The sequence below is a fragment of the Vicugna pacos genome, chromosome 26 (genome assembly GCF_048564905.1).
Source record: "Vicugna pacos chromosome 26, VicPac4, whole genome shotgun sequence".
In the NCBI taxonomy this organism is placed as follows: domain Eukaryota; kingdom Metazoa; phylum Chordata; class Mammalia; order Artiodactyla; family Camelidae; genus Vicugna; species Vicugna pacos.
In genome coordinates this window covers 25,344,095-25,370,248 of record NC_133012.1, presented here as the reverse complement: position 1 = coordinate 25,370,248, position 26,154 = coordinate 25,344,095, and the positions used below count along the sequence as shown (strand labels likewise).

Here is a 26,154-nt window from a genome sequence, read left to right as displayed (position 1 = left end):
ACGATCATATGATTTTTCCACTTTGAACATTAAAACTTAAAGTTTGGATCTTTAACCATCCTTCCATTCCAATAAATGTTACTTGGATATAATTATGTTTAAGACACTTTTAGACTAGACCTTTTAGCATTTTATTTGATATTTTGACCTCTATTCTGAGAAATTATCTTTCTTACTCTTTCTTGTTTTTTTTCTAATCTCCCACTTATTATATTTTTTATCTCCAGTGCTGCTAGAATAATCTTAATGAAATAACAATCTAAGTGTCTTACCAACCTACTACAAATCCATCAGGTTTACTACAACAAAGGTCAGTTGTTTAGGATGTTGATGGAGACCTCCCAGTCTGCCTCCTGTTTACCTCTTTAGTCCTCTTGATCAAGGCACACTCCACCTGTACACTCCAGTCAGCTGATCTGCTTACAATCTGTTGAATACCGCATGCTTCTGTCACTTCAATGCTTTATTCATACTACTCCTCTGGCTAAAATGCCTTTACCCTGATCCGTGTGTCAGGCAAACTATTTTCAAGTTTATGGCTCAGTCCTAGATGGTCTCTAGGAATTCATCACTGATGTTTTAGGAGAAATTTAACTACTCTCTTCTCAGACACACCATACAAACTTTCACTGCAGCATCTGTTATATCTTGTAACTCCAACTGTTTAATCACTATATCAAGTATCATATTTTATTCATCTTTGTACTGGCAATATCCAGCATGAAGTATGCTGTCTAGCAAATAATACATTTAAAAGTTGTTTCATGAATAGGTTATGAAGATAGACTTTACAAGTTCTGATTTTTAAGACATCCTTAAACATCCTTAGAGCAGTGTCTTGCTCTTAATTCTAGTTTATACCTAATAATATCTTCTATTCATAAAATCAATAGTTAGTTTATTCCTAAAAAAAAAAACACGGCTACACTGTGCATTGGGTTTGAAAAATCAGTACTGATTTGATTGGAGTTTGTCTTATACTCACAAATCTACAGTTTCCTGTATGACAGACTTTAAAAAATTGAGACTAAAGACTTGGTAAGACACTTAAATGGAAAAAAATGTGAAAACGAATATATGTATGTATATGCAAGATTAGGACATTGTGCTGTACACCAGAAATTGATACATTGTAATTGACTGTACTTCAATAAAAAATAGATAAATAAATCTTTAAAAAAAAAAGACTTGGTAAGACAAACTTACTTTCATAGTCATGTGTGTGCATGTGTGTATGTGTTGCGTGTGTATGCGTGTATATATTGAGCACCATCTCTTGGTCTGACACGTTGTTACACTATTTTAATGTACTCCATCACTGACACTTCTCAAGAACTCCAGGCAGTTCACGGTATTGTTATTGGGCTTACAAATAACAAATAGAATACCATAACTTAGGAAATTTAGGAAAGCTTAGGGAGTTTAGATCAACTTTCCAAACCAGTGAATCTAGGATTTGAGAACTGACTTTCTAAATCAAAAAATGGAAGGAAAGTGCCATGAATTTGCCAGGGAAGGTTGATTTGTTCAGATTCTCCTAGAAAGCAATGAATTGGAGAATATAAAATTCTATTCAAGTTGATTTAAAAAGTAAAATACTATAAACTTTTTCCACCATTAAGCCGTCTGGGAGAAGTCTAAGCTTTATAATTCTATGCCTCCAAAAAAATCTTCATATAGGGAGAAATTACAAATATTTATGACTTGCAAAAAAGGAAGAAAAAATTCTATTTTACATAGTAGTAGCATTCAGTATCAAAAACTTCATTACCTCCCCAAATCTACCTTTCTCTAGAAAAATAAAATAATTATAGCCCCTCTCAAAATAACATTGTTGACTGCAAACGTTGTAGCAACGTCAACAAACTTCTCATTGTTACTGCTGGGCATGTTTATCTCAGTAACCCAAGCAATGGTACGCAACAACTTGGCAATTAATCACTTTAAAATTAAAAGATTAAGCCCATCGAAAGCCTAAGTATGAAAACTGGAAGGAAAAAAAGGAGTACAAATAATTTCTAGCTTAGTTCACAAATAAACCTTAGAAAAGTATGCTTAATTAACTCTATGATGTTTTTCTCCAAGAAAAGGACATATTCATTTTCCCTACGAAATTAAACTTTTTCTGTAGTTAGATATTCAAAGACCAAAGAAACTTAATTGAGATTCTTGAAAGATAGCAAGTAGGACTTGTTGCTATGACTCCAACCACCAGCATGCAGCTTAATCAGCACCCATTGCAATCACTGAGAGGAAATGGCTATTTCAGTTCTCAGCTTTTCTTCTAAAGATGCAGGGATCAAAACTGAAATTTGACCTAGAAGCTGTCATGGTTCTAAAGATGCACGACAAAAGGTTTGGCAAGTGTTAATAAGAATAGAAAAACAACAACCAACAAAGCAGTCAGATTTCTCAAACTTTCAGGACAGTAAAGTGCAGCAAACCAGCCAAGAGCCTAACAGCCTAAGATTATACCCAATGGACCGTGATGGGCATGCTCATTGCTCTAATTTGTTGTCAATGATCAAAGACTAGATGTTTTCTCATACTAAACAGCCAATAAATAAACAGAGAGCCCAGCCACTGGGACAGAAGAAGAAAGCCAGTGACCAAGAAAACAGCAGGACTGGCTGAACTTGAGAGCAGCCAGCTCCTTGTACCTCGGTTCCGCAGCCCTGGCAGGAACCGGAAGGTCAGTCACGCCCACCAGCGCTCTTTAGTGATCGGGGTAGAGAGATACTCCCTGTAACATCTACATCTAGAAACTCACCGGTGCGGAGCACCACGTATTAATTTAAGAAAGCTTCAGTGGAAAATGAAGAGACGTCATTACAGATATCCACTTAGTTTTTTAAAACTCACCTATGCAGAACTCTTTATTTTCATTATATAGTGTTTTACCTGAATTACGTTGCTTTGGGTCAGTCCTTTACATAGAAGATGAAAGAGAACTCAATGAGTCTTTCAACCCCCAGGGTAATAGCCTTCTTCAAATATTCATCATTTTGAACTTTAAGAGCTAAGGAAAAGCAAGAAAAGGGAAAAAATAGAGTGGCAAAAAAAGAAAGGAAATAGAAAGTGTCCCAGCATTAGGGAGACCGACAGGTAAGAACGTGAAATGAGATGTGTTAAGAAAAAAGATCTTTCTTCTTTGCCCTTCATCTCAAATCATGCATATTAAGGGTTAAAAATATGGAAAAGGAAAGAAATACATAAATAATTAGGGATAAAAAGTTGTTGGTATTCCATCATTATCAACGCTTAACTATATCAAATTCTCTGATACCTAAAGTTTCAAATTTTTCATTTTTTACCTTAGTTTGAATAGTGTAATTGTCCATTAAGTTAGAATTTGTCATTAAATATGTTGAATTAAATTATTTCACTTATAAGCGGATGTCCTTACACCTTTAAGTCAAATTTTATAAATTTCTGAATATGTCACAGCATACACAAATTTCTGATTATATCTGATTGTATCACAGAAATTAGACCTTAAGAGCTTTTTTGAAGGTTCTACTCAGATAGGGAGTGAAGCCAACTGCATAATCTTAGTAAAATACTGCTTCATCCGGAAAGGTTGTCCTCTTGCACAGTTTCCAAGGAGGACCACGTGGGTAGCAGGAAGTAACCAAACACCCCTCTGGATAAGCAGATTAACACAGCAATCCCGAATCCCTGGGCTGGTAGAAGTCATACCAGATCACCCTCCTATTTAATAATGTGGGATTTGATCTATGAAGTTGAATTAATTGGCAGTTGCCTGAACTGCGAATATTTTCAGTTTGTTTGTGCTCATTCTTGATAATTCCTTCCTCTCTCTCATCAGAATATTAACTTCTGGCTGTTAGTCTAAGAAACAAAAAGATAGCTTTTCTTCTCATTATCTCTCGTATTTCCTTCCTTTCTGCTACATTTGTGACAAAATCTGCTAATTTCCCTATCACTCCGGGTCTGAAATGCTACAATTGCATGATCACGCGCTAGAACCATCTTCTCAGTTCTTACATGAAGCCTTCCTCCCCGCTCTGCTGCAATAATCCAGACCCTCTTGGAGAAAAGATCAAAGGAGCTAAGAATATTTGCAAAAGAGTGGCTGGAGCCCTGGGCCATGACTGAACAGAGGGACGTAATGACCAGCTGGAGCAGAAGGAAAGCCAAAAGGATGACGCTCCCAGGGCTCTGGGAGGACAATGAGGAGGAGTGAGGGAACAGAAGGGTGAGATGCTGTGACCAGTGGACCCTCCTCTGCCCACCACCAGGCACCCTCCCCCAGGTTCCACCCGGCAGGAACCCCTTGGGGCATGTACACTGTGATATGAATCGTGCCCTCTGGTGTTGTGCAATGTTACTGGTGGTGTGAGCAGGAGTGGTTTTCATTTACACAGTCAGCAAATCCCACAGTGACACAAACCAGGGGTGAGTTATGGGAGCCAAGGTTGAGGGAAGGAAGCGGAGGTGGAAATGACTAATGTTGAAAGGGCTGCCCACGTGAGCCGAAAATGTTTGTAAGATCTGGGGGAATACAGTAAGAAAACAAAAGAGTTGACGGAGTATTGTGTAAATGAACGGGAGAGGGCAGGCAGTCAGTCCACTGCAGAGGTCAAAGAGAAAGTTAAGCAGACAAATAGCCTGGACATCAAAGAGGCAGCTTCTATCGGGGTGGAACCCCCACCCCATCCCAGCAGTCACAGGAGTGGAAAAATCCGCAGCCTCCATCCAGAAGGAAGCCCACTCCGGCGGGGCCCAGAGCGCGCTCCCCCCCGCCCTCGGCTCTGCGCCTGCCCTTCCTGCCACCTGCTCTCTGCCGGGAAGTCCAGGTTCCCTCCAAGGCTCCTCACTCAGAGAACTGCCCCTGCGGACTGTAGCCGGCACCGGGCTCTTCCGCTCTGGGCCAGTGGTTTCAGGGGCATTACACTAGTCTGATCTCCACTATCCAATTGTATCAAATGCTCAGATAGTTTCCTGCGTGTGTTGTGTACCTCCAGAGTAACATCCAAACCCCTCTGGAGCAGAAATTACAGCTACCCTGTGTCCTTCGCTGTCATTAGGTGTGGAAGGGTCGGCAATGTGGCTGACCCTTAAGAAATACTTGTTTGGTCAAGTCAATATTAAAGTAAATATAAGAAGCTGTTTGGGGGGGGAGGAGTACTCTTTTTTCATTTAGTTTTTTACTTTCTTCAATTTTTTCTGCTTTTATGAGGTAAAACTGACAAATAAAATTGCATATATTTAGAGTATACAATGGGATGATCTATGTATACATTGTAAATGATTACCATAGTATGTCAATTAACACATCCATCACCTCACAGTTACTTTTTAATGGTGAGAATGCTGAAGATCTACTCTCTAATAATTCCTAGTATACAATACAGAATATTCTTTTACTGTGGAAGTGTTGGTGGCCCTGGGTACACTGATTCCACCACAACGATGATTTTAATATGCTGCAATGAGGTATGTGAGTTACCACTGGTATTTAAAATTGTTTTAACTTCCTTTGAGTGGAGTATGACTTTATCTCTAAATTTATTTAAACCAGGATGTGTTTATCATGTTATGTAAATGGAAGTTTACTAAGGTAATTGCTGTGAAATGAATGAAACTAATTAATCACACTAACTTTTTTAGTCATCGCTACTTCATTTATACCTAAGGAGCCAATTACTTAACAAATTGTGCACGTATATTAAGAGTTGCTCTGGACTTTTCTTCTCTAGAGACTTGCTACCCTGAATTTCCTTTCTCATATACAATCAACAAACAAAGCTGTATTATTCTTTGTAAATCTTCCTTCAGGAAGGAAAGAGTGTGTACAACAGTGATGGTAATGGACAACGTGGTCGCATGTGTCTTGTGTACTTAAAACTGCATCATGAGATTGCCCTTTGTCTACTATTTAGTAGAAAAACTGAAACAGGATATGGCAGAAAACTCCTTTAGTATCTAATGTTCCTTATCTGTGCCTCAAATCTAGATTGAAGTCAATAGCTGACTTACGTCTAATAGCAAACACCTGCTAAAGTAAATATATTTACTGTGTACTTGCTCTTCAGCATTTTTGGAAACCACAATTCCATTTCAGCACTCCTTTTGCATATTTTTTTGTCTCAAATAAAAGAAATAGCCAACACCAAATATTACACCCAGAAGGGATAAGCCAGCCATGAGTTGGATTTTATTTTTATATTTTGTATTTTATTTTATATTCTCAAATGTCATCTCCTTCTTTATGCCCTAAGATATTTCTTTTTAAAAAATGTTTGTCTGAGACTCACAGACTGGGAATTAACCACGGTGGTATTTTTCACCAGCAGAGAACATTGCTGATGGTTAAAAATCTATTTCTAAGACTTGCAAAATGATTCCTTTTTAATTACAAAAACCTCACAGGATACCACTGTGTACTCACACATATAAAAATTAAACAAATCAAAGAAAATGCAGAAATAAGAAACTGGTCCCCACTCCCCCACACACATATAGCCATATACCTCAAAAGTTTAGGATCCTAGCAGCAGAAGGAATACAAAATATGTCAACCAGTTCCCTCACTTCTTAGTGAGATATTAATAATGATATGTGATGAATTCTAAGTGAGCAATGTAAGCTACTGAAGCCTTAGATAATGCCTGGAAATGCTGTATGTTTTATTTCAGTCACTTCTTTAATCCTCACTTGATAAGTATAAAAAATATACATCTAAGGCCAGGAAGAAAGAAAAATACCAAAATCTTCTGCCTGAAGCCTCAAGAGTCTTCCTTGTTACAAAGTCTGCGTTGAAACCACAAAGAAATGACTTGGAAGGACAGAGCTGCTTGCCGTTTTGAGAGACCCTACCAGGAAACCATCCTCATCAATATGTTGTGCTTACTTTTTCGCGTGTTTGTTTACCAGCTTAGGGGGGCATTTTTGGCTTACTGGACTTAATCCAAGTCCTCCCTTTACACCTGAGGGAAAACGGAAGACGGATCTGTAGCAGTGTTGCTCGGAGAAGAACCACTCCCTCACGGTTTCTGGTCCAGGGGAATATTCAACCATATTACGCTTCATCTCTGTTGCTTCATTTAACTGTTTGAATATAGATCATATATTTATCTATATATTCTTAGTATTGAAGGTATAACTATCATCTAAAAATGAAACACGAGAAAAATCAACACAATATGTCAGAACAGACAAACTATGGCATCTTTGCTGGATGTATTATAACACAATTTAAACAGTCAAGAAGCATCGTCCATGTTAAAAAAAAATCCTCAAATGCCATCAAAAATCCTCAAATGCCCCTCTCTCTCTATATATATTTTTTTAACCTTAAAAACTCTGTTTAAGTAATACAAATAGTTCATGTTAATTGTCATTTTGTACTGCATTCTCAGGGACCCTGTCATTCCGTGGTGTGTGCCGTTTATGCCCCTCCCCAAGGTCATTCCCCTTTTCTTAAAATACGAAGCAGTTCGTGCTCTTTCCTACCTGATAAAAACCTTCCTTGACCTTGGGTCCCTCCAAATTCTTTCTTCCTTTCTCTCTCCTTCCTCTTGTCCCTACTTCTCTCTGTCCTCTTTCCTGTTTTCAGTCCTTGAAATCTGCTTGTATCTTCACCCCTTTAAGAAAAACACTCTAATTTCAATGGGCTTAGATCAACAAAAATGCCATTAATGCAAAAGAAATGTCACCCCTCTTTCTCCTCCTGTTGCACTGAACACTGCCGGTCATCCGTGTCTCGAAAGGCTGTCCTCCTGGGAGACTGCTGAAGTCGCACTAACTCTGCGGCGTCTGTTTCAGAGGATTCTTCTAGGTCCTTCTTGCCTCCACATTTCCCATCTCATCAGGGTGTTGGGCCCAGTGCTGGTTCCCTCCTGCGCCACATCCCTGACCCCGTCCTGGAAACACACGCTCATTCCACGCTCCGGACTCCTTTCGCGTCTCCTGCCACGCCTCATTCTAGACATACGTTTCAGCAACAGAGTCAAATTTTGTATTTTTGTAACTTTCTACTAAGTTAATGAGGGAAACGGGGTTAGCCAAAAAGCTTGATGGTAACGGTCTGCTGGGGTTTTTTGCCGATTATCTGGAAGGTGCTGCCTTCAGAATCTGGACAAGGCCGCAGATACCCGGGGGAGGAAACACACACCCGCAGCTCAGCAGCACAGCAGACGCAGAGGCAGGGCGCTGGGCGAGAGGAGGAAACGCGGACCGGCACGCGGCGCGGAGCGTCCCAGGCCCCGGGCGCGCGCGCACCGCGCGGTTCTCAGCACGCTCTCCCCGCCCCGTGCGACGCAGAGCGCTCAGTCAGCGCTTCCCGCACGCAAAGGGCTGTTTTCAAACACCCTCCTTTTTTCCTACAAACATCCCTGTAAGATTAATATTGTAGGTTTTTTTCCTACCAAGTATGCATTGAGGCCCAAACGGTTAAGTGACAGAAGTGCCCAAGTTCCATGGCTGATTCGTGAATAAATTAGGGTAAGAATTTATTGAGACACTAACGTTTCACCCACTTGCACAGAACTAAACTGCCCCCGGGTGTGTGGTTTGTGCCATACTGGGTGACCATCGTTACTCTTACTTACTTCATACTTTGAAACACAATTTACATTTTTACTAGAAATGTATTTTGAATAAAACTTTAAGTCTCTCTCATAAATAGAAAATCAGTGCTTCGTATCTTAAAAGCAATGATTACCAAAGACTCAAAGTCTAGGACTTGCCCTTTCTTTATTATAAAGGGGAAATATCTGGAGTATCATTGGTACTTTTTACTTATTCTACCTTTTTTTGACTTGAGTATCACTTTACCTGTCAGTTTACTTAGACCAGGATGCATTTATCCCGTTATGTAAAGGGGGATCTGTTCAGGTAATTGCTGTGAAAATGTATCTTCTAACAACAAATTAGGATTTCTTTTTGACTTAATCAAAAGAACTGAGAGAAAGTTGAGATGAAAATAAACTTTATCACCGTAGCAGTCAGTTTTACCTGACGCCATGTCCTTGAACCACCTAAAATGGAAAGGCGGTAAAACATGGACCCCCGGAGCCAGGCTGCCTGAGTTTAAATCCCCGTTCACCTGTTTGGCAAATTATTTAAACCTCTCTGTGTAAAAATGAAGATGAGAATAATAATACTTACAGCACTGTTATGAGGATTAAATAACTAAGTACTTATAAAGCATTTAAAATAATTCATGGCACATATTAAATACTATAGAAGTATTTGTTAAATACAAAAAATGAAAACACTTTGCATTTTCCTAGTATATATTCCATGCTTTGGAAAACACGAAGCTGGGCAGGTCAGGAAACTTTTCCTACGGGAGCTATATTTGAGCTGAGCTAATGAAGGTTCAGTAGTTTTGCATTTCCATGGAGAGACAGAAAGGGCATGCCACAGAGGAAAAACAGGCATGGTCAAACAGCTGGAGGGAAGAAAAGGCGAAGGCTGAGTAGATGAAATCAGTTTGTAGTTTCTTTCGGTTAAGCAATTAAATGCATGAGAGATGGTAGCAAGAAATGACGTTGGAGACATAAGACCTGTGCTGGATGGGGTGTTTTGAGCATCATATGGGCATGATTTGAGGGGAGACTGAAGAGGGAAGTAACCTGCAGTGGAAAGACCTTGGCATCGGGGCTGGAGTGGGGTGAGGAGCTGGTGGGAAGCAGCTGCAATGACACATAAGACAGTGTGGACGTTAAGAGGTGCTGTGACAGCAGTGCAACCAGGCCAGGTGTAACTGAGTCATCAAGAAAAAGAAAGAGGAGGAAGAGGGCAAGGAAAGGGCTGGGGGGACCAGTACGATCCCGGAAGGAGGATTTCAGTTTTGCACAAACTGAAGATGAAGCACTGGAGGGTGGCTGGCTGGAGACAGCAGACGGTCAAGGAGAGAGATACAGGTTCCCGAGTTACACACACAGAAATAATACTTCGAACAATGAGACTGGAAATCATTAGTAATTTTCAGGGGAGGAGTTTCAGTAAACTCACCCCATCATAAGGCGAGACAGCAACTACACAGAGACTTGATCGGTTTAAGTCTCAATAAGATACAAGTAGAGGAATGAGAGCCACAAGGGCCAGCCCAGCTCGCCTAATGGAGGACAGAGGGCATGCCAGAGATGTTTCTCCAAGCGGGTCCCAGACTTCATCCTCAGCACTGGCTGAACTGCCCGTTTCAGCTGCAGGTCCACGGCTCCAGCCCAAACCTCTGGCCCTGAGTCTTGGCAGTGGGAGCCTAAAATTAGTTTTTAACATATTCTCTAAGTTATTCTATTTAGACCATAAAATCAAAGGTTCTAGAACAAGAAGTCTTAAAAAGATGGCAAGAGATATTTATTTTGCTATCATTATGTTCTTTGGGCTGATCTCACACGTGGTAGAGAAAGTAGTAAGTGACTACTTTGACAGATTATCTGAACAAACTACAGAGGAGAATCTGTGTTAGCTCCGTGTCACAGTGCCTTCTGCACGCCACGGGCAGGACCCCGGGTGTGCTGGTGATACAGCTTCACTGCTGGTTGGGACGTGGTTTTGTTTGCCTGCTACGTCAGGAGCACTGAGCGTGGAGAAGGTGGCTTCACGTTATCTATCCTCATTTCCTCAGCTCTTGTCAAACGGTTGAAAATAGAATGACCTCAAATCAGTCAGGTTGACACAGTCAGCAGCTGATTCTTTTTTAAGGCCTCTAAGTTTCTAGGTTGAAACTAATTCTGTCCTTGACTTTAAACCCATCTCATTTACCCTAATTTGTCTTTGTTTTTCAACTGTCTAGGAGAAAGACCTATATTTCTGTAATCATAAATGACAGCTCTGACCCTTTCCTGTTAAAAATAATAAAATGAGATTTACCTTGCAAGTTTTAATAAATTGAATCTTACACATTTAATTTAGAAACATATCTTTCAAAAAAAAAGTATGGTTAACACTACACGTATTTTTAGTTGACATCATGCCAATTCAAATGATGTATTCTGTACAGTTAACACCTTCTTGGAAAGTAAAGCAAGTGTCTAAACAGTTCACTACAAAACATTTAGTTTATTGTAACAAGAAGATATTGAATGAAGGATTTATGCTAATTGACCTACATTCCAATTTATGGCACAAACTCAAATTTAAGTAAAATCAATAGTAACCTACAGTAGCCTAAGAAACTTCAAATTTAAAATAAATAAAATATATAAGAAGTATTAGCTGATGTTATTTGAAATTGTTCTGAGTAGAGCTTACCCCAGCATTCTACTCATACATTTCCACCCAGGCATGAATTTCTGCACTCAAGTGTTCTGCCGTGAAACTTCCGTGTGGCTGCCGAGACTTCTTCACAGTTCTCACTAGTTTCAACCCTCCATCATATGTGTTTCAGAAAACATATCAAATTTTCACTTGTAAACTATCAGACTATTATAATTTTCTTAGGAATGTAACATACTTGAGGCCAAACTTCAAAGTTTTACCTAATAGTCTAACATCCTTACAATGTTCCTGATTTGCTTATTGGAAATAGCTCAAGTGTATCTTCTTTACATGTAGCTCAAGATCTGAGCTACATAAAATGTATAGAATTATGTTCCACCTTCTCATCAAACAAAAGAGTTAATAGGATCCCCAATATTTGCACGATCATCATTTGCTTCTCCTGCTTCAAATCCCAGCCCTTTGCACCTTGTTCATAACTGCCTCTGGGAGGCTTGTAGTTCCTGAAAACAGTGTGAGTCCCAGACAATGCCATGTCTCAATATTCTTTGCCTAAATCTGCAAATAACTCTACAGATCCTTAACCAGGTCCCTTTTTACTGAAATTGAATGAGAGCAAAGTATTTCTGCCTGATTTTCTTCTTGTCAAAATGTACGGACTCCCAGATCTAACACTGAATGTTAAAGATGTCACATTCCACTGTTCTAATTGTAGGGCATTTACGCATGTTATGTGGTTGATGGTTCTTTTCCTGCACACGGTGTTTATCTTTTTTTCCCCTTTCCCTCAACCAGCCCACCTTATACTCTCGCCATCAAACAGGTAATTCATTATACGGCTTTACCTCTCACCACAGGTTGGTACCCTCTCATCTTTATTTTCCTTCTTGTTCTTGGGCTCTATTTACTACATATTTCCAACCTACTAAGTTTGTGTTTAGATGTCTAGCCATCACCTTGTAATTAGCATTTCACAAGTGAAATTAATTTTCTGTCCAAAGCATCCAGAAAATAAACCGTTTTATCCTTTAAATATTCTATCAAGGGACCTACTAGTTCCCCAGTCCTCAAGGTTTCAATTCTCCAGAAAATATCTCATTCCCTTGTTTATTGCTCAGTTTCCTAATTTTATAGATTTTTCCTTAGAAACATCATTCGTCCATCTTTTTCTCTCCACTTCCGCCATTGCCAATATTCTACTATGACTAAACTAGATGTGGACCATACCACTTCAGGATTACTGTGACAGCTGCTTCTACCCTCTCCAAATTATCCTTTATCTTAAACAACAGTGCCCAATTTATCTTCCTTAAACACTAATTTCATTACAACTCTTCCCTGCTCAGAAACATTCCATGACTCCCTATTTCCTATTAAGTAAATTCTAAATTCCTCTGGTTGCTTCTTAAGGCTCTCCAAAATCATGTCCAATCCTGTCAACCCAGCTCCATGGCTTTCTGCTCCCCCAAATTCACTGCCTTCCTGCTTTAAGAAGGGGCCCATTATTCTTCCCAGATCCTCCACATCCCTCCAAATACCACCAAGTTCAATACCACTCCCTCCATGAAACTTTCCATAATAATATCTCTGGAACTAAAAATCATTTTTTTTAAATAAAATAAAGAACAGTAAGTGATGTAGTTAGAGGAGCACTTAAAATATTCCTGACTTATCTCATACTGGAGCGTGAAATTCTGCAATTAGAAACCTTTCAGGTTTAAATCAACCTTGCAGCTAAAATATAACTATTCTTAGTAAGGAGTTAATCCTGCATTTTTGAGTATGAAATATTTCATCAGATCCTTTCTGGAAAGCAAAACTTGGGGGCAGAGGGAAAACCTTGCTGCATACCTAGATAAGCTGCAGGCATCACTGAGGAAAGTAAATAAAAGGAGGAAGCAAAAGATGCCAAAATCTCAATTTGCCTACTATGCAAATAGCTTTTTTTGAGGGTTAGCCTTCTGTATTAAGACGTGGCTATCAGTTATTCAGAATATTTGACTAACCAATTACTCCCATTCTTCCATGGTGCTAGAGTATGTATTTCTTCTTCTGAGTCAGGCAAAAATTGCTTTCTATATTCACCCGCAGCACCATCTTCCCTTCTCTAAATGATAAATTTCAGTTGTCATGACACCAGGGAAAGATGGATTCAGCTTGCTGGCATAGTCAGGCATTCTGCTACACTGTTTTCCCCTTTATCCTAGCAATTTGGACTCCAGTGCTAAACCCTCACCCCCTACTACCACCGAATAAAAGAAGTTCTAAGTAATGAAGTTCTTCTGTGTTTTTCACAAGTAAGTTAAAAGAAGAGGAGAGAGATGGCCTTAAGCGACCAAGTGTTTTCTCTCTTGTTGCTGGACAGATTTCCTTCCTTCTTTCTCTCATCGGCCCCCACTGGTCCTTGGCGCTTCCTATTTCTGGACTGTGTGTCTGGGCCACTGTCCCGAGTCCTGCCTCCGTGCCTTCACTCTCCACTGCTATTTATTCTCTCCTCTATTTCCCTGACCTCTGGCTTCTCACTGGCTTCCTCTACCCACTCTCTCCTACCGGCCATCTGGCACCTACTTGAGTTTTTAGTGACCTCACATACAACAGGAAAATGTAGCCCATTCCTGGCAGAACAAGGAAGAGACAAATTTTAGGGATCTGTCACTTTACAGGTGGAACTGGGGACTCTGAAGAGGTGGAGGCCACTCTCAGGATCAGCAGATGTTAACTCCATTTCCTCAGGAGAACACTTTCCTGCAACCTGGGATCACGTGTAACCTAAGGGCAAAGAAGTAAAATCCAAGACCAACTGTTTTCGTCACACTTTGGAAATGCAAGATAGAGGAATAATTAACTTCAAGATTTTGAGTACCTTACCCTTTGAGAGATAGTCCACTAAAGCTTAAGTTTTCAAGGTAAACAATGTCACTCTTTTTAGAGGTTTTATGTTGGATCCAAACAGCATCTTAATGCTTTTAGTAAAGTGGATAGATTACATAAGTCAATTATTTTGGTTTTCCATTTATGAGAGCTTTTTCCCTCTATGTGCTATTCCAACAAGAGTTTATATGCCCTTGTACTACGAAAGAAAGAAAGAAAAGAAAGAAAGAAAAGAAAGCAAGCAAGCCAGCCTGAAAATCATTCTGCTATACTTGGGGAAATGTCTGATCTTTCCTTTATAACTTGAAAATACTTCTTCTGTTTCAGAAAACTTTTCAAGACAGTTCATTCTGGAGATCATTTGCAACACTGTTTTATTCAAAGGCCCTAAAAATGGGTCTTTCTAAAACTCATCCAGAGTCATGCAAGAAGAGACCATGAATGTCTTGACCACAATTAACATTCATAGGCAAAAATGTCCTCGGCTTTCTCTTTTTTCCTTTCTTCCAAGTTGGCCTGTGTCTATAAACTCCGCCGATTAGCAGTCAAAGCATCCCCTAACCCTTGAGCCTGTGGGAACTTAGGAATTTCCACCCGAGCACGTCAATCCCAAAGGCCTCCTTCACTCTGGAAGAAATCCTTCACAACAAAGGACAAGGGAGAGGCCGGGGGGGAGGGGCGAAATGGACTTGGACGAGAAGAAATGAGAACACTGGCGTTGAATAGCAAGCCCGGAGTGCCCGGGGATCGCTAATCAGCAGCCGTGAAAAGCAGCCTTGCCGGGTACTCTCGGGACGCCCGGGACAAACCAAAGCACGTCTGCAGGATGCGCAATTCCTTCTCTCCGGCCCCTCCCGCGCCCTTGTCCCAACTCTTCTCACGGGACGCCACCTCCTCGGGCTCCGCCGGGATTGCCTGTTTCACACCCGGTCCTCCGCCCCCCCCACCCCACCCCAACAGTCACAGTCCTGGGGCCCTTCCCGCTGCCGCAGCTCAACTCCGGAGCCGGGGACTCCGTCTAGAAACTTGAGCGCAGCTGAGCGGCGCGCACTCCGGCGCCCGGCCACCTGGGCCGGCTTGGACGCCCCTTCTGCCTCGCCGTTTGCCCAGCTCCGCTGTGGAAAGAGTCGGCCCCAGCCTCAACTTCAGACCTTATGTGCAACTGCAGCACTTCGTTCGGACAGGGACTAGAAAGTGTCCCCAGTCTCGCCCTGCCCCGGCGCCTTCCTGCACGCAAACCTGTACGAATGGAAGTCGAACGAAGTTCCCACTTCTCGAACCCATCCCAACTTGCTCCCCGAGCGGCACGCTGAAACGTGGAACACGGGGGGACGGCCACCTCCCCGGAACCCCTTCACTCCCCGCGTGCCGCCCAGGCGCGGGACTCCTGGGCTGAGACCCTCCCCCGGCCCCCCTTCAGGTGCCACCCATCCGCGCCGCCTCGCTCCCAGGACAAGTCCGGAGGCCCAGGGCGGAGGCGGGGAGGAATGCACACTTCGAGGCAGACCCACACCCACTTTCCTCCCCGCAACTCCCGCTCCCGAGGCCGAGCCCGCCGCGACCGCGCGCCGCGCACTCACCCATGTCGCCGCGTCCCCTTCCCTGCGTCCGCTCAGGAGCGCGAGCGGCGGGCGCAGCGCGGGGCCAAGTTCTCCGGGCGCCTCTCCCGCTCCTGGCGCCGCGCAGTGACCGCCTCGCCCCTCCCGGTCCGGCAGCTCTTGGGGTTCCGGGAACCTCGGCGGGAGCGCAGACCCCTCCCTCTTCCCACCTGCCTCCCGCGGCTCCGGGCACCCTGCCCGGCCGCGGTTCCACGCCGCGCCCTCCCCGGGCCCTCCCCGCCCCTTTCACCGCCACGCGAGCCACGTGCAGAAGCCTCCCCCTGGAGTACGTTCCATACACACTGCACACCCGCACCGCCTCTGTGCCCCACGAGCGAGCCGGTGGCCAAGATGATAGTCCTTAACGTGGAAACCAGGAAAGATTATTCCAGCAGAGACAGGTTTGATAGCATCATTTTTACATTCCCTAAAATCTCTGGCCTTCAGTATACTAATTTTTCCCTTAACAACGCTATTAATCAAAACAACAAGGAGAGAAAATTCTCCCTTGAATTTACGTCTCTCTTCTTTCTTCTATGTTAAATATATTTGTTTCTGTAAACTGGCAAGGCTATAAAGTCCTAACACAGACACAGACACACACACACACACACACACACCCATAATATGCAGAAGTCACCTGGAAAATAAATGACAATCCAAGAAGCAGTAGATCCTGCTGAGAAAGCGCTAGACTTGCCAGTTGGAAGGAACAGGTTGTGATCCTGGTTCTCCCACTAATACACCAGGACTCAGTTTCCTAATTTGTAAAATGGAAGATCTGGAAAAAATGATCCCTAAGGTCCCTCCAAGCTAAAAAAAAATTATATAATTCTTTGGGTTATTGGCCTAGTTCTTTCAGGATTCATCCTGGAGAAGTTATTTCAGTAAGGCGGTCCCCAAAGTGTCTGAAGCGTCTTTTTCATGCAGAACACACCCTAAAGTGCAGAAATCTATTCCATGCACCAGTAGAAGAATCAAATAAAGTGGACATCGTTACTAACTTTGAGAAACATCGCTATCTAATGGAGAATACATGATATAAAAAATAATTAAGAGCACATTTGGCAGAAATACACGAAGAAATGCTGAGCATATCACTAAAATGGCACAGAAACATTTGTGCAGCTATTTCTCTTGCAATGGAAGAGGCTCACTCCTGGAAGGGATGTTGCAAATTGCATTTCAGTTAAATGGAAATAGAAGGCTGTTCTTGTGGGTGGGGAAAAGCATGTAGTCGATAAAAGTTAAAAGTGTTCAACGTGCCATTCAGAAATGCATCATCAGTCTGGAAACTGACTCACATGAACTGTGACTGCAGCGAAGAATAACTTATATGTGGGTCCAAGAGAGAGAAAGGATGAACGTTTGGAGACTAATTCATAATCACAGCTTTTGGATCACCACAGACGACTTACGACTTATTTCCTGAGGCGCTATTCCAGATATTATAATTCTAAAAATTAGAACCTCGTTAATGATCTTCACAGCCACTGCCTTCCCAGTCAGAATGTGCAGCCAGCCTGGTGGTTACCCTTGCCCACAGTCTTGAGGAGACGGTAGCACCGTCATGGGTCTCCCCTGAGGTGGCTGGGAGGCCCCGCAGCACGCTGGGCTGACAGCTCCGCTTTTTAAAAGGTCAGTTTAAAATTGGGAAAAGCTGGTGAGAAGCCTGGTCCAAATCACCTCAGAAGAAAACCAGGTCCAAAGTCCATGTGATGGTTCATTTTGTGTGTCAACTTAACTGGCCCGGGGGCCCAGATTGAACACTGTTTCTGGGTGTGTCTGTGAGAGTCCTTCTGGAGAAGATCAGCATTTGAAATCAGCGGGCTCAGGACAGCAGCGCAGCTTCCCGCTCAGGTGGGCAGCATCCAGTCCACTGACGGCCTGAACAGAACAGAAAGTGGAGGAAGCAGGAATCTTCTCTGCCTCTTTTCTCTTGTCTTGCTGTTGAGCTGGGACCTCTCACATCGTCCTCTGCCCTGAGACTGGGATGTACACCTCCAGCTCCCCTGCTCCTCAGGAGTTTGCTTAGATGGACTGATCACATCGCTGGCTTTCCTGGTCTCCAGCCTGCAGGTGGCAGGTCATGGGGCTTCTCAGGTGCCGTAATTGTGTGAGCCAATTCCTTACTGTACATATGTATGTATATCATATGTAAATAACTATATATAATATATACTACATTGCTATAATACTTAATTATATACAACATATAATAAATATGTAATTGTATTATTATACAACACTAACAAAAATATAATATATAACAGACTATATATAATACATATATTATATATCCTATTGTTGATCTCTAAGTTCACCTAATTAACTGGTCATTACAAAGGGATCAAAACACAATAAGAGGCAAAAATAAAAGTAAACAAATATAAATACTATAAACTAAATTTTAAAAGAAAAAAATGAGAAAATATGAATAAAGAGGAAAGAAAACTGAGAAAAAAGAATAAAGAATTTTTAAAAAGTGAGAAAAATAAAATAATTTTTAAATGAGAAAAAGACAAAAAGAATTTAAAAATGAGAAAACTTAAAAGCAAAATCAGAAAAATGAAATAAACAGAAAAGTTGAGAAAAAGAAAAAATATAAAATTATAAAAAATATTAAATGAGAAAATAAGTAAAAAGAAAAATGAGTAAAGCATAAAAAAGGAGAAGAAAAAAAAATAGTAAGGGAGGGTGGAGAATAACAAGCAAAATAAACAAAAATCCGAAGAGAAAAAAAAGGTAGTTTTGGTCAAATCCCTTAGGTCACCAAAAAACAGCTTCCTGAGCTAGAGGGATGAAAACGCAGGTGGCGCCAGAGACTTGGAGGGGACTTGGAATTCCATGAGTGGCTTCTTACGGAGTCATAGCATGGACCTATCAGGATGAGGGGTAACCCACAGTGGTTTTCTCACTTTTTGGTCTCAAGAACCCATTACTCTTTTTAAAAGACTGGAGGGAAGATGCAAAGAGAATTTTGTTTATGTAGGTTATAGCAATCAATATCTACCTTACTAGAAATTAAACTGCAGGATCCTTCAGTAGACTTTTCATTGCCAGATTGAAAAGCCATAATTTGTGGCTTTTAAAAAGCTCATAATGTGTACCCTTAAAATATTCATTTCCCTTTTTCTTTAAACCCTGAATGATTGGTCTCAAAATGATGTCACAACTTAGCTGGCATCATGATAATTGTATGAAAATGTTCCACAGCATAAGAAACAGTAAAGTACTTTATTAACAACTATAAAGCTGAGGGGAAAATAGCTTTCATCATATTTTCATTTCTTGTCTACAATCTTGTCCAGTTTCTTTGGAGTAGATTCCTTCCTTCCAGGAGCCAGAGACCTCGCTTTCTCCATTTCAGTATCTTTAGAGGGAAAGGTTGCAGCTGTAGGTCAAGAAAGCAAGTCCTTCCTTCCTTTCTTCCTCCCTCCTCCCTCTCTCTTTCTTTCTTTTCTTCTTTCCTTTCTTTTCCTCTTTCTTCCTCCCTTCCTTTCTTCCCTCCTTCCTTCCTTCTTTCCTTCCTTCTCTCTCTTCCTTTCTTCCTTCTTTCCTTTCTTTCTCAGCACTTAATGGACTTTATTTTCTATAGCAGTTTTAGGTTCACTGGAAAACTGGAAACTACAGACATTTCCACTCCCTGTTCTCCACTACCAACATCTCCCATCAGAGTGTACACTTGTTACAGTCAATAAACCTACCTTGACACATCTGGATGTACCAGTGTTTATTTATCCACTCATCTTCTGAAGGACATATTGGTTGCTTCCAAGTTGCGGCAATTGTGAATAAAACTGTTACCAACATCCCTGTGCAGACTTTTGTGACACATAAGTTTTCAACTTTTCTGGGTAAATATCAAGGAGTTTGACTGCTAGCTCAAATAGTAAGCATATGTTTAGTTTTGTAAGAGCCTGCTGAACTGTCTCCCAAAGTGGCCATACCATTTTGCACTTCCACCAACAACAGATGGGAGTTCATCTTCCCATATCCTCACCAGCATTGGTATTGCCGTGTTTTGTCTTTTCATTGTCCTCACAGTTTTGTAACAATATCTCATTTTAATTTTCAGTCCTCTAATGATATGTAATGTTGAGGATCTTTCCAAATACTTATGTGCCATCTATATATCTTCTTTGGCAAGGTGTCTGTTCAGATCTTTGGCCCATTTTTAAAATCTGGCTGTTTGTTTTCCTATTGTTGAGTTTTAAGGGTTCATTGTATATTATGGATAACAGTTCTTCATCAGATACACCTTGGCAACTATTTTCTCCCATTCTGTGGCTTAAGACTCATACTTTAATGCTTATTATTATTCAATATGTTTTCATGACTAAGGGCTGAACATGATTATAAATTTAAACTAGACCACACTGAAGTTGCATATGCAAGTGTTGTTCTGCTAGAAACCATTCACATTTAAGTTTCTGTGATGGTGAAAGTGAATATTCATTCACTGTTCTCTTAACTAGTAAGTGGACTTTCATGAGTTAGTATTAATATCTACCAATTGGCAAGATGTTGTGTTATATTATCATAAACATCCTCAAATACATGAATTTTTGGACTTTAACATAATTCTACCAGTAGCTTTGTATTGAATTAACTGAGTTAAAGACTAGCTTCAGATGTGTTCAGCAATCAAAAATACATGCCAGTAGATTTGTAGGCAATCCTTTCTGTCTTCCTCAAGAACACTGGCTCCTCTTAAGAAGCATATAATTTCAGAACTTACACGTCCAACTGGGGAAGAGAATTTTCCAACACTGGCTTCTATGAAGACACTCTCATACAGATGTGAAAGGAGATTGGTGCTTTTGCTGGATTTGCCATAAATGTTGACTACAGAGGGGTCTGTAGTCTTCTTTGAACAGTGTTAATAAAATCACCCCTGAGTTAATGGAATTCTTACAATTTTTATTGACGATATTAATCTCTCTAGGACGTTTCCACAATTGCTTTTAAAATGAAAGATTTCTGATCCTCCACTACTCGTACATCTATTCTAGAAGCCTGATCTCTAATTGGAAAAGATGTAAGAGCATTAGCAAAAGTTAATGAAAACAAAAGCCTTATATATTTTTCAAAACAAATGCTTGATTATCGAGGCAGCATCTCCAACATTCCGCTCATGCCGCTGCTGCTGTTTTGTGGCTGGTGTCCTGTAAGTTGTCGACCACCAATTCATGCATAAAAGTATGCTTATGAAATAAATACGGTAGCTAAAGAAAAATGTATTGGTAGAAACTGCAAACACCTAGCCCATTTTAATATTATGAAATGTAAGTGTAAGTTTATTGACTCTCATAGGAGCCACACTGCAGCCACGCCGGAACTTTTAAAATTACAATGGGGCCCCACCTTGATTTAAATGTATTTTCACTTTTGGTCATGAGTTTCCGTTTTTGAAAGAGTCCGAGTTTATTCAGGGTTGGCGCCTCTGTGCCAGGCCTCTTCCCCTGCTTCCTGGCCTCATTTTTGAGAGCTCTAAAGCTGAATTTGGTTTCAAGTGCATTCCTTCCAGAATTAGACACTGTTAATGTTTATTCAAAGGCTGTTAATGAGCACACTCCCTTAGCCTCTTTACATAGTTATTTCCTGAAAACCGTACAACAAAACAATAAGTAAGGTGTTAGTATTATTCCCATTTTACGGACAGGAAGATTGAGATTCAAACTTGTCTGGCGACATGGCCAACATTAAGAACCACTAAGTCCCAGAGTCAGAACCGGTCCTGACGTCTGGACAAACCTGACCCCTGACCTAACTTACAACTCTGGATGGTGACCTCATTCCTCTCTTCTGCTTGTTCCCATTATTACTTCTGTTCTCAGCGCCTTAGTGTTTGGACTGTATCCACACTAATTTTCTAAGCACAACACACCAGTGTTTAGAGCTGACAGACTTAAGGATCCTGAAAGCATCAGGCCTCAGTGCTCTTTACAGTCTGTTGACTTCCTTTGTATTCATATGCTTTTAAAGAATGTGGTATGTTTCTTGCTGGGTCCTCTATGCAACAGACATTTCAATCGCTTTAGCATCTCTCCCGAGTTAGGCTTATTTGTGTACCTTTAAAAACACCCACGCTAGAAGGTCCTTCAGTGTGCATTTCAGCCCTTATTTTATTTCATGTATTGTTCACAAGTTTAACCCACAAGAGGTATTTTCTAACTCCACTTGCCCCATCCCCACCGTATTTTTAGGGGAAAAAAGGAGTTTTCTAGCCAACATCCTCACACAATTAAATGTTTATAGTTTCAGCAAGTGTCAACTGTGGCCACTAAATGCTCCTCAGAAGTTTTGTAATAAAACCACATAATTATAAGAGCTCTCAGAATTCAGTTATTCTAGAACAGAGCTTATAAACCTGTCACATGCATAAATAGCACTGGGCCTGCTTGAAGTATATATTCTAGCTCGGTAGGCTTAGGATGTTCGAAGCAATGCTATGCAATGGTTTGGAGTCTAGAGTCTGAGTTTCGTAATCACCAACCATTACGAGCCACCTGGTTCATTTCCTGTCTCGGCCACTCACTGAACAGGTAAACATGGGCAAGTGGCTTAAATTCTCTCTTCCTCATCTGGAAAACAGCATTAATTATACTGCCAACTTATAGGCTATTTTGAGGGTTAAATGAATTTATGCAATAAATATTTTATATTATTATATATAATAAATAATATATGTATAACTTTATGATAATATATTCAATAATACATCTAAATTTATTATAATATTTATGTTTCAATAATATATTTAATAACATATTTATATATTTATAATGTATATTAAATTATATTGTTATTTTACATATAATACATACTTATATTTATAATTTTAAATATATAATATAAATAATATATTTATAATTTTAAGACATATTTAATATAATTTAGTATTACATATAATAAATATATATTTATCATTTAAAATACACTATATATTAAATACTATCTATGGCTTAAAATAGAAGTATATATATTTCTCTCCTCTACGGATGGCAAAATAGGGGGCATCACGTGACAGGTGCCTACGAGCTTAGGATTTCACAGGATGTTGCCTCTGGAATGTCCTCACCCTTTCCTTTCTCTACAGAACAATTCATTCTTGTAACTGTTGTCTTAACACTTTTCAATACCAAGTACACTTCTCCTCCTCCCAAGGTACTCACTTTGTGCCTCTGAGATGTAAACTTTCTCTAAGTCACTGTTTTCTACCGGTGACAGGGAAGACAGCACTCATCTTCCACGGCCACCTTTTCCCAGCATAGAAGCCCTACGGCAAAGGGGCTTCTCACTCCAGATACTGTACGCCCGTCTGTGGAGGAATCTGATTGGCTCTGCTGGGTCATGTGACCCTCGTGGGCTGCTCACTTTTGTCGGGAGCGCCACACGCGACCATCAGTGTGTGCAACCTTCCCTCTGTCCTCCGAACGGTAGTCAGGGCTGGACAGAGGGCATGTTGCACACAAAGTCTGAGATTTGATGCTGCATCAGGACAAAATGGAGTAAGAGAGATAATTTCCCTTTAAAAGTAGTGATGCCAGAAAGATGTGCAAATGGCTCACTGACAATAATTTAGAAAAAGAGTTGCCAAAGACCAATACATGTTTATGGATAACATTAGTGCATTTTGATTGTCCTCAAGATAAAATAATACTTTTCAGATTTAGTGTTTGTCTTCCGAGACTTGTAGAAAAAAAATGTTTAAAAGGTATTTTTAGGAGTGTTTGATATTGATCTAAATGAAAAATTAGGAAATATGACTATGATCTGTAATTTTATCCAAAAGTGTTAGGCGACATAGCGCATTGTAAATTTTCACATGTATGCCTTATATAGTAAGCACAACCAACACCACCTTTCCAAGTCACATAAAAATGTTTCAGAAATCACAGAGGCCCTTTAAAACAGCCTAAATGTCCATCAACAGGTGACTGGATAAAGAAGATGTGGTATATTTATACAATGGAATACTATTCGGCCTTAAAAACCAACAACGTAACGTCATTTGCAGCATCACGGATGTTTCTGGAGAATGTCCTTCTAAGTGAAGTAAGCCAGAAAGAGAAAGAAAAATACTGTATGAGATCGCTCATATGTGGAATCTAAAAAAAAAAAAATAATACAAAACAGAAACAGACTCATAGACATAGAATACAAACTTGTGGTTGCCAAGGGGGCAGGGGGTGGGAAGGGACAGACTGGTATTTCAAAATGTAGAACAGATAAACAGATATACTGCATAGCAGGGGGAAATATATGTAAGATCTTGTGGTAGCTCACAGTGGAAAAAATGTGAAGTGAATATATGTAAGTTCATGTATAACTGAAAAATTGTGATCTACACTGGAATTTGACACAACATTGTAAAATGACTATTACTGAATAAAAAAAATGTAAAAAAAAAAAAAGAAATCACAGAGGCCCTTTAGATAGTAAAAACGTAAAAGGCAGAAGTTAGAATGATTTGTGTGAGAAGAAATGCAGATTCTGCATATAAAATAAGCTCATTTAACAATATGCCATTCTATGTGTCCCAAAGGATACAGGGGAAAAGATAAGAAGCTTTCAGTCTATTGTGGAATGTGGTCCAATTACCAGGAGCAAATGAGACATATATTTTTTCCACCAATAAAGCAGTTTTAAATGTTGTTCAATTTACTCTAGATATTGTTAAGGGTAAAAATGATTTAATAATCTCAGAAAAAATTTTTTTTCAGAATTTCCAGAAAATTCCCAGAAAAAAAGGAATCCAAAATATTCGTAGTATAGTAAGTGATGTCAGGACATCAAAGACGCAATAGTTAAATGCAATTCAAATGAGATCTACACCTAATGAAGAAGAACCAGACATCCATCCCTTATCTACCCCGACTCTGCTATTCCTGCTGTGAACTGTAAAATCAGGAGGTTCATTGTTCGCATGGCTGTGGCGCCAGCCTTCAAAATCCCATATAAGCCACATCACTTCAGTCACACCTCATCTATTTCCTTAATGAAGATAAGCACTTCCAAGAGATTTTATTCACTTGCTTCTTTGCAGATGTCTGGTATCATGTTTCTAATGCAGCAATTGAGTTATGATACTGTCTTTTGTGCTGATAGACCTACATATGGTTTAAAGTTATTTTGATTCCTTTTATGTTTACTCTAGGTAATCAGAGCAAGGAGCTACAATTACACAAATGAAGAACATTCAAGTCTTATAAGGATGGAACTGCATGAAGGGTCAGATCAACTGTGGTCAATAATCAGGGATTGTAATGCTTGCTACGTGCTAGATCCTCTGGCTTGTCTTTCCCGCATCAGTCCTTATGTTCACCCTGTGCATCACCATTCAGGCTCCTGTAACTGGCCACTTCCTCTCCACTCTGGCCTTTGAATATGCTGTTCCTTCAACTTAAACAGTACCTGCCCTAAGCATGTCTCCCCCCGGCTTTGCTCTGTGAACATCCATCGTCTTTATTTTCCAATTGGACTCAGTGGCTCAGCCGTGACCTACACACTCGGACATGCACGTGGTCCACCTGCTCCAAGCACACCCTGGACTCCTCCCATCACAGAGCTCAGCCAACTGCCCTGTAGGTCCATCTCCACCTGCTGTGTCTCTGTTAAACTACAGGGCTTTGTCGGGGGTGGGGGCGGCCGCGGGTGCCAGGCTTACTCCTCACATTGCTGGGCTCCCAGCTGCCAGCACAGTGCTTGACACAGAGCGGATGTTCAACATTTCAACCGAAATTTCACACAGACACACACACACACAATCTCCAACTCTCGTAGACAAACAAGGTATTTTGATTTTATTATTCCTCATCCTCCACCTTGTATATAGGAGAACACTGCTACCTAGAAATCGTAAATAATTGGCCTTAGTACATATATTTAATTCGAGCTTAATAAGCATAAATCTCAGGTCACAAATTCATAAATATTAAAACAGTGGTGGTTTTATTTTTTCAAGCTAATCGAATACCCGCTGAAATCTAAACTCCCTCGGGATGCCAGGCCACTCGACCTCGAGAGCCCCAAGGACACAGTGTCCCACAGGGACATTGAAGAGTCCCAGCAGTCTTAGTGTGACTTTTTCAGATCATGCTTTCAGGCTCTCGGTGTCCCATTCTCCACGAGTCCTATGCAGCTTCCACATCACACTTGGCCGTGGTTTCCCTGGAGAGGGTGAGCGCACCAGAGCCGAGGGTCCTGCCTCTCCTAATGCACCACCCTGTCATCTCCTCTGAGGCCGGGCTGCCTCCTCAGGGCACTGGCATACTGCAACGTCGGGGCCCCACCGGTCTGTCCTCCACCCACTCCCAAATGCAACCTGACAAAGCCTCTGGTTTAATACTGGGAAAATCCTCCAGTCTCTCTTTATATTTTTCACAGAGGAATTCTTTCTCCTCACTCTCTTCTCTTCCAGGCATTTAAACTTTGGGCTACAAAAGCCAAGAAGGGAATGGAGTTGCAGACAGTTTCAGCTTTC

At 40.8% G+C, this 26,154-nt stretch overlaps 1 protein-coding gene across 6 annotated transcripts in view; it reads right to left on the bottom strand.

Moving 5' to 3' along the window:
* Window positions 1–26,154, bottom strand: part of GPM6A (glycoprotein M6A) — a 246,881-nt gene that overhangs the window by 204,097 nt on the left and 16,630 nt on the right. The window contains exon 1 of one of the 6 annotated variants that reach the window (XM_072950521.1): window positions 15,648–15,805. The exons of the other annotated variants lie outside the window; for them this stretch is intronic. Coding sequence (XP_072806622.1) covers window positions 15,648–15,651 — 4 coding nt within the window. The 5' untranslated portion in view covers window positions 15,652–15,805. Of the gene's footprint in view, window positions 1–15,647; window positions 15,806–26,154 lie in introns of those variants that run through there. 6 annotated transcript variants of the gene reach the window in all.